Source organism: Lathyrus oleraceus, chromosome 7 (assembly GCF_024323335.1).
Source record: "Lathyrus oleraceus cultivar Zhongwan6 chromosome 7, CAAS_Psat_ZW6_1.0, whole genome shotgun sequence".
Lineage (NCBI taxonomy): Eukaryota > Viridiplantae > Streptophyta > Magnoliopsida > Fabales > Fabaceae > Lathyrus > Lathyrus oleraceus.
Genome location: NC_066585.1, coordinates 272766149 through 272784516, shown reverse-complemented (window position 1 = coordinate 272784516; position 18368 = coordinate 272766149). Strand labels below are relative to the sequence as shown.

General features: G+C 35.8%; 2 protein-coding genes across 2 annotated transcripts; both read left to right on the top strand.

The window, feature by feature from the left end:
- The first annotated feature begins 6415 nt into the window (after positions 1-6415).
- LOC127106325 (cytochrome P450 86B1) lies at positions 6416-8985 on the top strand. The gene is made up of 2 exons (XM_051043634.1): positions 6416-7983; positions 8338-8985. Exons 1-2 carry the CDS (start codon positions 6691-6693, stop codon positions 8722-8724), a joined length of 1680 nt encoding a protein of 559 aa, XP_050899591.1. The 5' UTR covers positions 6416-6690; the 3' UTR covers positions 8725-8985.
- Positions 8986-12368: 3383 nt separating this feature from the next.
- On the top strand, positions 12369-13064 carry LOC127103399 (uncharacterized). The gene has a single exon (XM_051040663.1). The coding sequence runs from the start codon at positions 12369-12371 to the stop codon at positions 13062-13064; it is 696 nt and encodes a 231-aa protein (XP_050896620.1).
- Positions 13065-18368: the final 5304 nt, after the last annotated feature.

Below are 18368 nucleotides of genomic sequence, written 5' to 3'. Positions count from 1 at the left end.
ATGACAAACAGCCGCAAGTCTCTTTTCATCAATCAAGTTTATCTGATCGAGTCGAGTCTGAATCCATTCATCCTCATCTAAGTCTGCCTCTTTCATGATTCTTAGAGAGGGAATCTAAACTTCCACTGGTAAAACGGCTTCCATTCCGTAGACTAAAGAGAAAGGAGTTGCCCCTGTCGAAGTGCGTACTGAAGTGCGATAACCATGAAGAGCAAACGGTAACATCTCATGCCAGTCTTTGTACGTTACTGCCATCTTTTGTATGATCTTCTTAATATTCTTATTAGCAGCTTCTACGGCGCCATTCATCCTTGGCCGGTACGGAGAAGAGTTATGGTGTTTTATTTTGAACTGCGTGCAGAGTTCAGTAATCATTTTGTTGTTCAAATTGGAGAGAGCAGGTTTTCCGAATGTATATTTGATAAGATCCATCTTAGAAATCCATAAAGTGGTATGATTCAACATATACTGTCTTAGTCGGCGAGCAGCCCAAGCCAAAGCACAGCAAGCTTTCTCGAGCTGTGAGTACCTTGTTTCACAGCCGGTACCTTTTGCTAAGGTAGTATATTGCATGCTCTTTTCGACCAGACTCGTCATGTTGCCCCAACACACACCCTATTGAATTTTCTAACACGGTCAAATACATGATTAGAGGTCTTCCTTCAACTGGTGGCATCAGAATTGGAGGTTCTTGGAGATACTTCTTGATTTTGTCAAAAGCTTCTTGACATTCATCATTCCATATTATCTCTTGATTTTTCCTCAGTAATGTTCTTGTCTACTTCAGTACCCAGATTTACAGTTTCAATTGATTATTCTTGCGGTTGTATGGTCTTTCCTTCTTGCAGTAATAGTCTGGCAAGTTCTCAGGTACTTCACAAACTTCCTCACTTCCATCCTTGGCTTGGTAGATCGGATTTTCAAAGTCATAATGAGCAGTAGCAGAATTATTACCAACAGGATCCATAGTGGATATGGATCGGCAAATTGTTACGTGAGTGTGTGCAAGAAAACATAGCTTTTTCTAAAGATGACAGGAAAGATAAAGAGCGCAATATTTGAATGCAAAAAGGTCCATTGATTTATTGAATGTGAATATGCTTATAAAAATGACAAAACCTTTAACAAAATTTAATACATTAAAATAAGCAATAACAATTACTCCTGACTAAAGGAAATCAGGATAGTGTCTTCAGCCTTCCAATTATTGAGTTCGTCACCAATTGTTATCAGCATCTTCCACAGCATTGACAGTCTCGTCATGGTTAGGCAGAGGGGTAGTGATGTCATTAGGAGTCTCCGGAGGATCAGAGGTAGCCGCCTGTATCTTTCCACTTCGAATGCCGCGTTCAACATGCTCACCTGTCAATATGAGTTCAGTGAAACCTGACGAGGAACTCCTCAATAGATGGCTGTAGAATGGGCCATTCAGTGTGCTCATGAACATGTCCACTAATTCTCGATCAGTCATAGGGGGTTTGACTCTGCCAGCCAAATCTCTCCATTTTTGAGCATATTCTTTGAAGCTTTCTTTAGATCCCATAGTCATATTCTGCAACTGTAGCCGAGTAGGTGCCAATTCAGAATTATACTGGTAGTGCTTGTAGAAAGTTGTCGCTAAATCAGTCCAGGTGTGGATGTTAGAGCTCTCGAGCTGATAGTACCATTCCAACTGTGTGCCAGACAGACTCTCTTGGAAGAAATGGATCCATAGTTTCCTATTAGTGGTATACGGCTGAATCTTTCTCACATAAGCTCTCAGATGCATCTGAGGACAAGATGCCCCGTCGTATATAGTGAAAGTGGGGATCTTGAATTTGCGAGGAATGACCACATCAGAGACCAGACCCAAGCCTTCGAAATCCAGACCGGGCACCTTCTGACCCTCCATAGCTAGCATGCGTTCTTCCAGCAACTTATACTTATCATCTTTTGGAGAGTACTATTTATTTTCATAATCTTCATCGTCGTCCTCATGGTCGAAAGGATCATCATTCTCATCTTCCGAATCATTTTCTGTCCCCTCTTCTTGATCCTTCGGAAGTCTAATCTTGACTCCTACAGCCTGTCCTTTGAGCCTTCTTCCCGGGTTGATGTAACTCACAGGTTTCTTGTCTTTCTTTTTCTCGAGCAAGAGAGCCTTCAGTTCCTCCTGCCCCTTGGATAAGTTCAAGATCATCTCCTGGAATTGAGCATTCTGAGCCTAGAGATCTTTGACAGTTTGTTCGAGGTCCATTTTTCTGTTTGCAATAGGAAGACCGTGAGAACATAGATCCTTTAGAATACCTGTTATGCAATGTTATGTTATGCTATGCAATGTATGAAATGTTTTCAATGTTTAAAGTCCTTGAAATGGTTAGTACAATGCCACGACGTCATGATGTTATGATGTTATGTAAGTAACAAACACAAGCAAGTCACACAATAATCATTCCTAGGTTTTAAGGCTTGCATGAGTTCCATAGGTAAGTACCATCCCCACTGAAGTTTGGTTGGTTCAACCTGTCCTAGAATAGTAACCGGGTTCTAGAAGGATCTCCAATCATTGACCTTCTTTTAAGTCCACTTCAGTGCAACACCAAGTGGTTGACCAAAGCTTCCCTAAAGTCCAATCTCGAGGAGTGTAGTATCGAGTCTCAACCAACCCCAGTCGGAACCGAAGTCAGTTATCTCACTACTTTCTAATGGCTAGGATGAGTCAATTAGGGTTCTAAAGGTTTGGTTAATGCTTTGATGACACCACGCGGAAGCCAAATTTTTCCTCAAGTAAACATGAGGAACATCAGGACATCCAAAGTGTCACATTAACCGTAGCCATCATTTTGACCATTCCAGTATACGCCGGATAGTCGCGATGATCTTTTGCTACTTACCTAAGGTACACTAGATCCGGGTGTAGGATCTTTCACTCAAGCATAAAATACCCAAGCAGTCCCTTAAAAGTAAATCAGACAATTTAAATAAGTGATCTTGTTTTTTAAGGCAACCTCTCTTCTTAATTGTCCCCAGCAGAGTCGCCAGTTCTGTCATACGGTGAACTGACTTTGGTGTGTTTTTGCTTTGGAAAGCAAATGTCGCGGATAGCAAGAGTCGCCACCGACTTTTCTTTTATCCAATAAGGAAAGGTGGAAAAGAACAGGAAAGACCTTAATTAGATTTTGGGTTCGGGAGGTACATTATACAAAGGGAAGGTGTTAGCACCCTTTGTATCCATGGTTATCCATGGGCTCTTAATTGCTTGATCACTTATGTTTGTCTGAAAAAAGTGTTTGTGAATTGCTTAAAAAATGTTTTGAAAAGAGAATTTAACTTTGTAATGATTCTTGTATGAATGTATACAAAGTGGTTATCTCGTTTAGTTTTGAAAGTTGTTTAGAAAAATATAACTCGGTAATGATTCTAGTATGAATGTATACCAAGTGGTGATTTTCTAAAAGATGTTTTGAAAGGTGTGGGGTGTGAAAAATATTTTAGGTTGTGAGTCAGCAATTAAGGGTTATACCTACCAAAGGCCTTTATGGGTATTTCCTATCCTTATGAGGGTAAAACTGTCCTTACTATTGAGAAGTAAGTAGTTTTATCCTTTGGATGTAAAAAGGTCATCGTAGGGTCATCGATTGGTCATTAAAGGCAACATTTGTAAGGATACTTTAGCATTCGAAGGGACAATCATCATTTAACCGTAGGCTACAACGACGGGTCATCGAGGGATAAAATCATATATTCGTAGGCAACATCTTAGGGACTATGATTTATTTTATAGGGACCTGATGATTTAATCGAAGGGTCTTTGCTAAGTGTATCCCCACATTCGCGGGACATGACCATAATACCGTAATATCGTAAGGCAACAAAGAGAGGTCCAAAATCACATATTCAAAGGCAATATTTTACAATCGATTAGGTAGTTGTAATCAATTAGGTAATTAGGTCCATATTATAATCAATTAGGCAATTCCAAATATGTCTCCATAAGGGTATCCCACAAATAAAGTGGAATACCTAGCAGTCCGTTTCTTCGGGAGTATGTAAGCCCTTACAAGATTCAGCAAACAGGTTAGAATATCGAGACAAAGTGCAATTGAGAATTGCACTACGAAAGAAACACAGCAGTAGTAATAATGCATGGTTATAATGAATCGGATCAGGTCGGCACAAAGCAGAACAGAAAAATTCAGCGACTGTCATGTTCGTTGCTGCTTCGCCTAGCGAAGGCTTAGCGAGTGCTCGCTATATGCTCGCTTAGCGATGTGCTAGCGAGCGGCTACGGGTTTTGAGTTTGATAGCAGTACAATTTCCGGAACTCCGAACCCTATGGCATTCAATTACAGAAATAACATGGTCAAACATTCAGGATATTCAGGCATACTTAAACTCACATGCAAAATCTAATTACATATCCAAAAATTCAGTCATGATGCATTATGTATTTAGAGATTACAGGTTGGAAGCATAAAACAGTAGTGATGCGCAAACCTGTTTGCAATTGAATTGCAACGTTGAATTGGCAGATCACCTTTGGTATCAGATTGAGTTGGGCGGAGGTAACCTTTGTGCAGATGAGTTGCCTTCAGGGTTTCCTTTAGGGTTGCTCTGAATTCTCTCGGGTAGCCTCCAAGGTTTGATTGCTAGGGTTCCGGTTCGTCTCCTTCTGTCCCGTTTTCCTTCCGTTTTTCGTTCTCCCCTTTCTGAATGAAGTCCTTGGTATTTATAATAGTTTTTGTGACCTAATGGGCTCAGAATGAAGCCCAGAATTTTCTGGTATTCGCAAGCTTCGCTAGGCGAGTGGCGTAGCGAAGGGTTCGCTAGGCGAAGGAGTTGCTCGCCTAGCGAGCATGCCAGTTTGGGCCATTTTCTGGATTTGGCCATCTGTGAGCTGGGTCTTGGTTCCTTTAAGGTCAATGCCTTGGAAAATAAGTTGGGGTGCCTCAAAAAATGTCTTGCAAAATTAACGGGCGAATTTTGGGGTATGACACCAAGATTAGCCTACAAGAGATGAAAACCAAGGAGTGCCTCACCCTGATTATGGTAAGAGGTAATGTAAGCATGAAGGAGGGTTATCTTAGGTGGAATTATGGAGCAAATTTGAGGAATGAAAGAAATTTTGAAGTTCCTTGATCTGCCATATGTTGGGAAAATTTTAAAGGCATAGGAACATAATGAGTATTTAATGCGACTTGGTTGTCTATCCTTTGAAGAGGAGGAAGCAGATTCCTATCCACTTTGGTGGTTGCAAGTGCTTGTCGTTAAACAAAGGAACAAGTGACTTTTGACGGTGCCATCGTCTGATGGATCTGGTGGAAAAAGTTCGACTCCGGACCTGGTGAAATTAAATTGGAGATGGAGATTTGTGCTTCGATTGAAAGAGATCTAGATATGATCCACTTGAATCGCGAAACAATGGATCATGGTAATCGTAGAAATCAAAGATTGATTCCCGTAGATTGCGTCAATGTTCTGCTTTGGAACTAGATAATGATTAGAGAGGTTGAATTCACTATATAATGTGATGGTTCGATGCTTCTAATGTGGTGGAGAGGGGGCTGACTTGCAAGATTAGTACTCCAACTCTCAAGTATATAAGGAAATAAGAAGTGAAGTATGAATGGAAAAGGATTTGTATACTTGAGAAATGGTGTGACCCTCTTTTTAAATATGGGAGTTTGTTAGCAACTGAACATGTGCGAAGAGGGCATACAATACAGTCAACGCCAATCGATCTAGACGACAGGGATAAACTTCATGAGAGAGCTTGCCCATTTGATAAAAAAAATGCAGTCCACTTGTTTTGCGCCTTACCATTTATTTTTACACTTCCGTTCTTTTGGACCTCGTGGACGACACATAACAATAAAATAATTGTATTTCACTATTCTATTTATATTTAAAAATAATAAATTGAAAGAAAAAAATAGTAGTAATTTTCATATATAAAGTAGAAAATAAATAATTTGAGAATAGTACACATAATACTATTTAAAATGTATAAAGAATAAACAATTAAAATTATATATATCTTTCTATTTGTATCATCAAAATATATATTAAAGAACTTCTAAAAATAAATATTAAAAACTATAAACGACCAAGTTTTTTGGATAATTTTTTATTTGACATATACTATGGGATATATAAAGAGGATAATTTTAAATTTTTATTCTATTTCTACACAAGCCACATGTTTTAGTATATTTATTTACCCTTGATCTATTATCTCTTCACCCTTCTATATTTAAATGTACTTACTATCTTAATGGCAAAGATAAAGAATTCCCACATTAACTTGTTTAATAAGCAATGAATTGCTCTCTTTCTCTCTCTTCAACCCAACCAAGTTATTGACTAGTATTTGATTAAACATTCTAACCAAATTCCAAAGCCATGCCATGTCGTGTAATATAGTATTAACAATTCTTTACATATTCATTAAGCTAAATCATATAATGAAACTTGTAACACTATACTCCCACTTAGGTAATCTGCCTCATCAACTTCTCATCCTCCAATCCCTTTCTTAAAACTCTTACTCCTCTCTACTTTAATTCCTTTTCCCATAATCACTTAACGAAATCAACTTTTCCTCAAAAACAATAACATTTCAGTTCACCAAACCAAACCACATATGCAAAACTCATGCACTCACACTCCATATAACTAACATACTTCAACCATGACCAAACCAACAACATCATGCATTTTCACATCCCTTATCTCTCAAACACCATGACAAATCTCAACCTCACCTCCTCCTCCTCCTCCTCCTCCGCGGCGGCTTTCGCCGCCGACTTCAACATGATCTATTCCCTCACTCTCTTCATCTTCCAAAACATTCAAACTCTTGAAATTCTCATTGCAATTACCATCTTCATAATCATTCATTCTCTCAAACAAAAAGTCCATCATGGCTTACCTATTTGGCCTTTTCTTGGTATGTTACCTTCTTTACTCAATGGCCTAAGAACCAACTTGTATGAATGGTTCTCAGATATCCTTATCAAACAAAACGGAACTTTTCATTTCAAAGGTCCTACTTTCAGCAGCCTCAACTGCATAATCACTTCCGATCCTCGAAACCTCGAACACCTTCTCAAAACCAAGTTCATTAACTTTCCTAAAGGAACTTACTTCAGAAGCACGGTAAGAGACTTACTCGGAGACGGTATATTCAACGCCGACGACGAAAAATGGCAGAAACAAAGAAAAACAGCAAGCATTGAGTTTCATTCAACAAAGTTCAGGAATTTAACAACTGATTCTTTGTTTGAGCTTGTTCATTCAAGGCTTTTACCTGTTTTAGAGGATTCTGTTGTTAAAAGCATTGTCATAGATCTTCAAGACATTCTTTTAAGGTTAACTTTTGATAATGTTTGTATGATAGCTTTTGGTGTTGATCCGGGTTGTTTGAGTCAAAACCTTCCTGTTATACCATTTGCAAAAGCGTTCGAAGATGCAACAGAAGCAACCATGTTTCGTTTCGTTACGCCAACATGTGTTTGGAAGTTCATGAGGCTTTTCAACTTAGGCACAGAGAGCAAACTCAAGAAATCAATCAAAGCGGTTAATGAATTTGCTATGAATGTTATAAGAACAAGAAAAAAGGAACTGTCTTTGGAATCTGAGGACAAGAAATCACAAAAATCTGATCTGTTAACTGTTTTCATGAAGATGAAAAATGAGAATGGAATTGCTTATTCAGATAAGTTCTTAAGGGATATATGTGTGAATTTTATATTAGCTGGAAGAGACACTTCTTCTGTTGCTTTGAGTTGGTTTTTCTGGCTGCTTGATAAGAATCATGAAGTGGAGAAAAAGATTTTAGAAGAGATCTGCAAAGTGGTGAGTCAAAGGAATGAAATGAAGAAGGAAAAGTTCGAAAATTCTTTGATATTTAGGCCTGAAGAGATTAAAAAAATGGATTATTTGCATGCTTGTTTATCAGAAGCTCTCAGATTATACCCTTCTGTTCCAGTGGATCACAAAGAGGTAAATGTTTATTTTTTTCTTGTTTCTATTTATTTTACATGTTCTAAAACACAGACACCTCCGAAACAAGACATGTCCGAGCCTAAGTCAAATTATCATCAGTATCGACGTGTCAGCGTCCGTGTTATGTTGTATCTGATGTCTATGTCCGAGAGTTTCTAGAGTTATGTTGAAACCATGCAAGAAGAAGTATGAGTCAAACTTTATTGGAAAACAGCAACCTAGAAAACCTGTAAATTAATTAGTACTAGAATAATCTCACACAATTCAAAGTCATGATATTAAATTGACCTGGTGGCTCGAGGTGAAAAGCATTAATAACATAATTATGATATTGTTTATTTTATTTTATAGGTAGTTGAGGATGATAGATTCCCAGATGGAACAGTTCTAAAAAAAGGAACAAAAGTGATATATGCAATATATGCAATGGGAAGAATGGAAAGCATATGGGGAAAAGATTGCAGAGAGTTTAAGCCAGAAAGATGGTTAAAAGATGGAAAGTTTATGAGTGAATCTGCATACAAATTCACTGCATTTAATGGTGGACCTCGTTTATGTTTAGGCAAAGATTTTGCATATTATCAGATGAAGTATGTTGCTGCTAGTATCATATATAGATATCATGTGAAGGTTGTTGAGAATCACATTGTTGAGCCAAGGATTGCATTGACTATGTATATGAAACATGGAATCAAAGTTCGTCTTTGGAAGAGGGATGATGCAGAAATTGGAAATTAATTATGATGAATTGCTATAAGGGATTTATGTACTAGTATTAGTTTGTTAGCACAGAGTGATGTTTAGAAAATAGGATTGAATGAGAGACTAAATAAGGATGTTGATTGTTGATTGTTGATTGGATATTTGGTAATTGAATTTATGAGTAGAGATCATGTACATTTCTTAAAAGATGTATATTGAGTAATAGTATAGACATTTTTCAATATATGTGATTTTAAGGTATAGAAATGTCTAATGAATATCAAAATTTGAAAAATATGTGTTTTTATATTGTTTTTAGTTCTTGCTGACAAATGTTGTAAGTATAAACTTTAAGAATTTTATATAAAAAAATATTTGTTAAAAAGTTTAAGTGTTGTGATTTTTAAGGTTGAATAAACATTTGAATGAGACTTGTGACAACTGATGTGAATGGAAAAATATTTGTTGATATATATAAAATCTTAGTTTAAATAAGATTATGCATACAAATTTAAGTGAAAAAATATTTGTTTTGGGATGGGCCAACCCACACCATGACTCAAAACAAGAAGGGAAATGCGTTTTTCATCATACCGTTGAAAATTTAAAAAAAAGTATTTATTGATGTTTGGAGATCTGACGCACTTAAAATCACATAAGTCTTTGTAATTTATGATAGTTCTTCCGTTTTAAACAAAATATGATCAGAACAATCAGATTTAACGGTCTAAAATCATTTAAACTAAAGAATTGGAGCCGATTTTGTAAAATCGTCTGGTTCAAAAAAACTCATCAAATTGACCATTTTTTATATTTTTTTATAAATTTTAATATGTCAATATCAAAACTTAACATACATTCTCAATCACAAAAAAACAATTCTGTATTTTTTTACAACCGTACAAACTTCTAAGTTTTGTCACTCTATTATAGTTTTTCTTTTAACCACACTTCATCATCATCACGTTGTCTCTTTCAAACATAGTCACGATATCCAACTCAATATTGATTGTCGTTCAAATCAATATTGTTTATTATTGTCAATTAAGATTTATTTGTCGTAGTTCAATTCAAATTCGTTTTTTTTAATGAAGTATATTATATTATTTATTTTTGATATTTTATCTTATTTAATTTAGGTGTTATTCATTATTTGAACTTCATTTTAGTTATTATATTCTATTATTTTAATTTTGGTTTGAATTAGTTTAACTTAGTTTATTGTAATTCTTTAATTTGGTTAAATTGTTCTTAAATGAATGTTAAAATAAAGTGTAGAACTATGTTATGTTATTATATATATTATCGATATTGTTGTATTAAATTTGTAATGAATTTTTGAAAAATATATTTTATTAAGTTGTGAACATATGATTATGTGTGACATATTTATGAAATTTATTTTTATATTAGTTTATTTAATAAACGATTCGACCGTAGGTTTAACCAGTTGAACCTTAAACCGTAAGTTTTATCGGTTTGATCTCCGGTCCGGTTTTTAAAACATTGCCTAAAACATCATTCAAAACACGCCAAAAATAATGAAATGAGAAACTTACCAAATTAGAGTTGTGGATGAGAAGTTTGAATGAAGTGAGTAAGTTTGCAGTAAATGAAGTAGAATGGAGTGAGTGGAGCTTGATGAAACTTGCTCAAATAGGGTTTGAAAATGGTTTGTAGCAAAAGAGTTTAAATACAGCTTTTTTAATGACTTTTCAAAAAATGAATGAGGAAGTGTGAAGGGTCTGGAGCAGGTTTATGAATAACATGTGTCTGGAGATGCATCTCTATAAAACTCCCTGAATTTTGAATTAAGGGTGTTTACAGAGATGCATCTCCAAACTCACCCCTGTGTTATACGAAGATACATTTTCGGATTAAATTTTGGAAAACTAAGGATGACTCGTCCATTTGTGGTGAAAGGTATGTAAAAAAGGCGTGTCTGGAGATACATCTCCGAACGGTAGGGGAAATTTTGACTTTTCATCGTGTGGGGGAGCACCCCATGGGTCTAGAGAGCAATCCCCAAACAAGTATGATGACAAGGCGGGATAATATAGGGTGTGTAACATCCACACATAATATACATCTAGAAAATATATTACATATAATGTAAATTGGTACTAATATGCATAAGTGCCTAGAGACATCATTATATATACATGTCCAAAAAAATAATATACAATATGACACATGTAACACAAAGGTTCCTAAACAAATCTAAGATCTATATACAATGTCTACATATGTACGATATCCACGGTGGAAGATCATGCTATCAAAAGTCTCTGAAACATCATTAGACAAGCTTATCCTTGTCTTTCATTTGCAAAGAACCACCTGAAAACAACAATAATAGTGGGTTGAGATGATAATCTTAGTGGGTTTCATATCTTATGGGTTCACTTGGCTCTAAAGGGACTATTATCTAAACTTCAATTTAAGCTCCTCGATAAAACCATACATATGTACACTTACACAATAGAGAAATACTTAAGCATCTAAGGGATATTCGCATTGTATGAAAACATGTAACTTTAGTTCACATAACTCAATAAATCACTATTCAGAAGCAACAAAGCATGTTTCCCCAACCGGACATACATCTAGGGCAAGGACTCAGATCACAAATGTTTGTATGATTTGACTTTCTTGTGGATTTGGGTTCTCCATGCGACTCAAGCCCACTTTAAGAATCGTCACTCGTATGAGACTCGAACCCACTTAGAGCATTTTTCCTCATGGGACTCAAAACCACTTTGAGGTCCACCTCTCCTCTAAGGGACTCAAACTCATTTGTGAGACATGAATCATTGATGCCTACATCCTAATTCTACTTTACATAAGGATCTCAATTGGGATATGGACAATCAATGGTTATTTCTGAATATGTGATTAGGTTCCAACATTCAACGTGATTGAACTCATCAATCACTACGTGATCACAATCACCAAGTCTCATATCATCACAATATGTTCCATACAAAGCCTATTGATTCATAATTCAAGCGACTACTCTTCCGTGGTACACACCGAGGTACCTTCACGTCCAAGCATCACACCTAAGTCATCTTCATAACCTAAGTTGTTACTACTAGTTCATTCACCTAGTCATTAACTCAAGTTGGTCCATTCGGCCTAGGTTGTGAATCGACCTACTAAGAGCAAGTCAGTCCATTCGGCCTAGGTTGTGAACTATTTGTTACCCTTGTATGTGATACATGTGTGAACATTGTCGATGCATGTTCCATTAATTGCTATTTAATTTACTGTTTATGATTGGTTAATTTGAACTTGGTTTATTATGCATAAAGAAATTACTGGTAGAAATGATCGTGCAATTGTTGATGCTTTGGAAGTCATGGCTAATGTGACATCGCAAGTGAACAAAGCATTGCAAGAGAATCAGAATGGTGGTGTTGATGGATTACATGGGTTAGGAAAGTTTCATAGGAAAAATCTGCCTACTTTTAAAGGGAGATACCATCCTAAGGGCGCTCAGAGTTGGATGTAGTAGATTGAGCAGATCTTTCGAGTTATGGTTTCCACTGATGAGCAGAAAAGTGATTTTTGGGACACACATGTTATCATAAGAGGTTGGGTATTTAGGGGATATTGCTCGCCAACAGTTGGGAGCTACATGTATTGAGATTACTTGGGAGAACTTCAAGAAAGACTTTATGGATAAGTACTTTACGACTGATGTTCGTAGTAAGAAAGAGATTGAGTTATTGCAGTTGAAGCAAAGGAGTATGTTTATTGTTGATTATGCGCATAAACTCGAAAAGTTGGCGAGATTTTGTCCCCACTATAATGGTATGGAAGTTGAAGGATCGATGGGTGTGAAGTTTGAGGGTGACATACGTCCTGAAATCAAGCAATTCATTAATTATCAGGAAATTCGTCGATTCTATGTGTTGGTGAATAAGTGTAGGATATATCCTGAAGATAGTAGGGCCAGATCGACTCACTACAAGAGTGCTAGTGAGAAGAAAATTGGGAATCAGTATTATGGTAAACCTTATGTGACTCTAGTTGATAAGGGAAAGCAAAAGTTCCATCAGAAGGATGCAGGTGGGAAAAAGAGAAGTGGGGGAGGAGCTATTGCTCCTCTAAAATGTTTCAGGTGTGGAGAGTTAGGCCATCATGTTGACGAGTGTAAGAGTGTCGATCGGAAGTGTTTCAAGTATGGGAAACAAGGACATCGTATTGCTAAGTGTAAGAGTAATGCTCTGACTTGCTACAATTGTGGTGAACCTGAACATATTAGTACCCAGTGTCAGAAACTGAGGAAGGCGCCAACTTCCACGCAAGCTAATGGTAGAGTATTTGCTCTAAGTGGTGTGGATGTCTCGAGATCGAATAATTTAATCTGAGGTACATGTTTAGTTAATGGTGTTTCTTTTACTGATATGATTGATACTTGTACAACATATTCATTTATATCTCTTTATTGTGTCAGCAAGTTAAATCTTAGAGTGTCTTATATGATTGGGAGTATGGTCATTGGTACCTCAACAAATGGTTCGGTGACTAATTTATTAGTGTGTTTTAATTATCCTTTGACCATTTAGGGTAAAGACTTCAGAGTTGACTTGATATACTTGCCTTTGAGTCAACTCGACGTAATTTTGGGGATGAACTAGCTAGAGTTCATCCATGTTTATATCAATTATTTTGACAAGACTATGTTATTTCCTGAACCCGAAGAGAGTACATATTCAATATTCATGTTTGTTGGTCACGTTGAGATGTCTTCAAGGAAGGATGATCAGGTGCTCATGATGTTCGCTTATTTGAGAGTGGGGAGCTATGTTGTGGCTAGTGCTATGTATGTGGTGTGTGAGTTTCCTGATGTTTTTCTTGAGGATATTTATAACTTTCCACCCGAGAGAGAAGTTGAATTTTCCATAAATTTAGCACCTGGTACTAGACCTATGTCGATGGCACCGTATAAAATGTTTGCTTTAGAGTTAATTAAGCTGAAGAATCTATTAGAAGAACTGCTAGAAAAGAAGTTCGTCAGACCTAGTGTGTCATTGTGGGGAGTGCCAATGTTGTTGATTAAGAAGAAAGATGGTAGTATGATGTTATGTTTTGATTACCGACAACTGAATAAGGTTATAGTTAAACATAATTATCCTCTTCCTATGATCAATAACTTTATGGATCAGTTGGTTGGTGCTTCTGTGTTCGGTAAGATTGATTTGAGATTGGGTTATCACCATATTCGAGTAAAGTCAGAAGATATTCTAAAGACCGTGTTTAGAACTCGATATGGTCATTATGAGTACTCAATGATGTCGTTTGGTGTGTCTAATGCGTTGACTGTATTCATGGAGTACATGAATATAATCTGTCATCCTTACTTGGACCAGTTTGTTGTGGTTTTCATATATGACATTTTGGTGTATTCTAAGTCAGATAAAGATCATGAAGGACATTTTTGAGTCATGTTTCAAACTTTACAAGAAAATAAGTTGTATGCAAAGTTATCTAAGTATGAATTCTGGTTGCGATAAGTGAGTTTCATTGATCATGTGATTTCTAGTGGTGGTATAGTAGTTGACCCGTCTAAAGTAGATGCGGTGTTATAGTGGGAGACTCATAAGATGTGGTAGAGATCATAAGTTTTCTTGGTTTAGTTGGTTACTATAGAAGGTTTATAAAAGGCTTTTCGAATTTGGCTTTACCCATTAACTCAGTTGACTCGAAAAGGGAAAGCTTATGTATGGGATGCTGAATGTGAGGTATGTTTTTAAAAATTAAAGAAGAGGTTGACGAAGACACCAATTTTTCTTTTTCCATATGCAAATAAATATTCTGTTTTGTTTTGTGATACTTCTAAGATGGGCTTAGGTGGTGTGCCTATGAAGAATCTCTAATTTGTAGCATATGCTTCAAGACAGTTGAAGATTCATTAAAGGAATTATCCTAGTCATTATTTAGGGTTGACAACAGTGATTTTTATGCTTAAAGTTTTGAGGCATTATCTCTATGGTTCGAGGTTTAAAGTCTTCAGCGATCATAAGAGTTTGAAGTATTTGTTTGATAAGAAAGAACTGAATACGAGGCCGAGAAGGTGGCTAGAATTTTTGAAGAATTACGACTTTGAGTTGAGTTACCATCTTGGTAAAGCTAATGCAGTAGCATATGATTTGAGTAGAAAGTCCTTGCATATATCGGCGCAGAGGGTTAGAGATATGGACTAGATTGAGCAGTTTCAAGATCTTAGCCTGTTGTGTGAGATGACGCCGCAAAGTGTGATGTTGGGTATGCTGAATTAAATAGAAATGTTCTAGAAGAGATTAGAAATTAGATTTAGGATATATTGACCAGTTGGTGTTACTCAATCAAGGTAAAGAAGTGGATTTCAGGATTGATGAGAATTGAGTTATGAGATTTCAAGAAAGATTTTGCGCGTCGAATTTGACATAGCTTAAGAAGATAATTCTTGAGGAAGGTCACAAAGGTGGTTTGAGTATTAATCCCAGTGCTACGAATATGTATCAAGATCTTAAGAATATGTTTTGGTGGTTGGGTATGAAGAAGGATATAGCCAAGTTTATGTATTCTTGTTTGACTTGTTACAAGTCAAAGACCGAGCATCAGAAGCCGTCTAGATTGATGCAACCTTTGAGTATTCCTGAGTGGAAGTGGGATAGTATTTCTATGGATTTTGTGGTGGGTTTATTGATGAATTCGAAGGGAAGTGATTTAATATGGGTTGTGGTGGATAGACTGACTAAGTTGGCTCATTTTGTTAGATAAAGATTAGTTACTCATTGCAAAATATAGCAGAGGTTTACAACAGTGATATTGTGAAACTGCATGGTATTCCTTCGAGTATTATTTCAGATAGATATTTGAGGTTTACGTCAAGGTTTTGGGAGATTTTTTAAGAAACCTTGGGAACCAAGTTAAGGTTGAGTTCATCCTACCATCCGTAGATGAACGGTCAGACAAAAATGACTATCCAAGATTTGTGAGATTTGTTAAGAGCATAAATGTTTGTATCACAAATAGCTATTTTTTTCCAGATTAGACCTTTGTAGATGAATTTATCTTGAATTTGACTGCAAGAGTGAAACCATTATCCTCGTTCGATCAATGATCGAGGGTATTAGGAACGAGGGCCACTAACACATCCATAACAAGATAACCACCATCAAAAGAGGCGGCCACTGAAAGAAGAGAAACATATAATAAGACAATAAACTCATCATAACAACACAAGGAAGCTTACTGATGAAAAAAGCTTGAAGATGTTTGAAAATGGGGGAAAACTCTTCGAGAGAGATAACATGTATAAAGGATAATGAGAATGGAGCTATAAAGTAAAGAATTGAAAGAAAAAATTTAGTCTTATCTATAATATTTAGGTGGGAACCAAAAGACGAAAAGAAAATAGATATGCCAAGGGAAATTCAATGGATCATCGAGATTGTGCACCTGCTAGTAAATGAGTTATAAGTCACCAGTGATTACATAATCAAATTCATAACGACAATTATAGTTTTCATAAAGTAATCATGGCACGACTATAATAAAAAATCACCTTATGAATCATAAGCTCCACATGACAACAAGATGGAATGGCGACAAAGTCAACAAAATCCCATCACATTTTGATCATAAGAAAGTTAAAAATACAAAAAAAAATGTTTAAGCCAGATCTAGAAGTTAATTCTCATAAAAAAAATCCATTAATATGAAGTCTGACGTGTATGTGGGAAACACAACTTGGATTACAGTCATACTCAGTTACACCTGACTGACCTGGAGGCTACTGGTTTGGTTTGGATTTACACCCCATTTATAAATGCCCATTGAAGAGGACTATCCAAATAATGAAAGTCTCACATGCTCCACAAAGAAGAGGAACATCTAAACTCTAAATATCATATTATAAAATCTTAGAAAAGATCCCAAATTTAGATACACATTATTTTAATTCTAAATATTTTTCACTTTTGACATTCACTAACTTGGACGTCAATATATATATATATATATATATATATATATATATATATATATATATATATGTCATTTTCATCGTTGCCGCTAGACTAGAACACCAAAGTACAAATAATACACTAAAATTCACCACAAGACTCTAGTTCACCACCTCATATGTAAATTTAAAATCAAATTCAATCTAGTCCCAAAGGCAACCAAATTTAGATACACACTATTACCTTTGGTGAATTGATTTTCAAGATCTTTCCAGAGTTCAAAGGCAAAATCGATGCAGATTATGCTCTGAAAGATATAAGTTGAAAGGGTGTGAGTGATCCAAGATAGAACCATGTTGTTGCGTCGCTCCCAAAGATCAAAGTTTGGATTCAATGATGGTGGTTTCAAAAGTTTGTTGTTGATAAACACGATCTTGTTCTTGGAGAAGAGAACATGTTTCATCGAACGACTTCAATTGTGATAGTTTTGGTCGGCGAGAGGATTTTCCACAAGAACAGTGCCATGATTTTTGCTTAGGGGGAGGAAATAGGGGTTGCGTGGATCTTGAGAAGGGTCTTTGATGGTAGTTTCATTGTATTTTGTGGGAATTTCTTGGGTGTAGTCATTGGATTCAGAGTTCGACATGGTGGAAAAGAGAAGGAGGAACCATAAGTTAGGAGAAAGAGATGCGGCGGGTGAGAGAAAAAAAACCTAGGTTTTCACTGATACCAATTTACACTATTGGGCTCAATGCCATATTGGTCCATTGGACCCAAAGAGAAGAAAAATGAACTGAAAATAAAAGTTTCTGATAAAATGAAAAAAATCCCCCAAGTCCATATTATATAGGACTGGTACTATAAATGAGAAATTGGCTTACAATGTGTAAGGCCCAAATAGCAAAAATATACCATAAAACTAAATACAAATATAGGTATATTGATAACCATATCGTATCGTGGCACGATTTTCCTTCAACCTAAGCTACCACATTATTTTACTAAGAAATTGTAGCGTGATAAGATCACATTGTGGTTTCTACAATAAAAACTCTCAACACAACTTGGATTACAGTCATACTCAACTACACCTGACTGGCCTTGAGGGCTACTGATTTGCTTTGGATTGACACCCCATTTATAAATGGCCATTGAAGAGGATTATCCAAATAATGAAAGTCTCGCATGCCACAAAGACGAGGAACATCTAAACTCTAACTATCATATTATAAAGTCTTAGGAAAGATCCCAAATTTAAATACACACTATTTTAATTCTAAATGTTTTCCACTTTTGACATTTACTAACTTGGACGTCAAAATATTTATATATGTCATTTTCACTATCGTTGCTAGACAAGAACACCAAAGTACAAATAATACACTAAAATTCACCACAAGACTCTTCTTCACCGTCTCATACGTAAATTTAAAATCAAATTCAATCTAGTCTCATTTTATCAAAGTTTGAGAGTAGTTTATAGTTCTTAATTATATAATATAAATGAATATGTTTTTGGATAAAACAATAATAATTATTTATATTAATGATACTTATATGCTTTAAACCAATGATTCGATTTTATAAAACAAAAATCTAAACATGACATTTCAACTTTCCTTAAAATTATTTTCAAAATAATTAAAAACAAAAACTAATTAGTTAAAATGATAAAAACTTTTTTTTTTTTTTACAAACCATAAAACAATATAGAAAAATGGA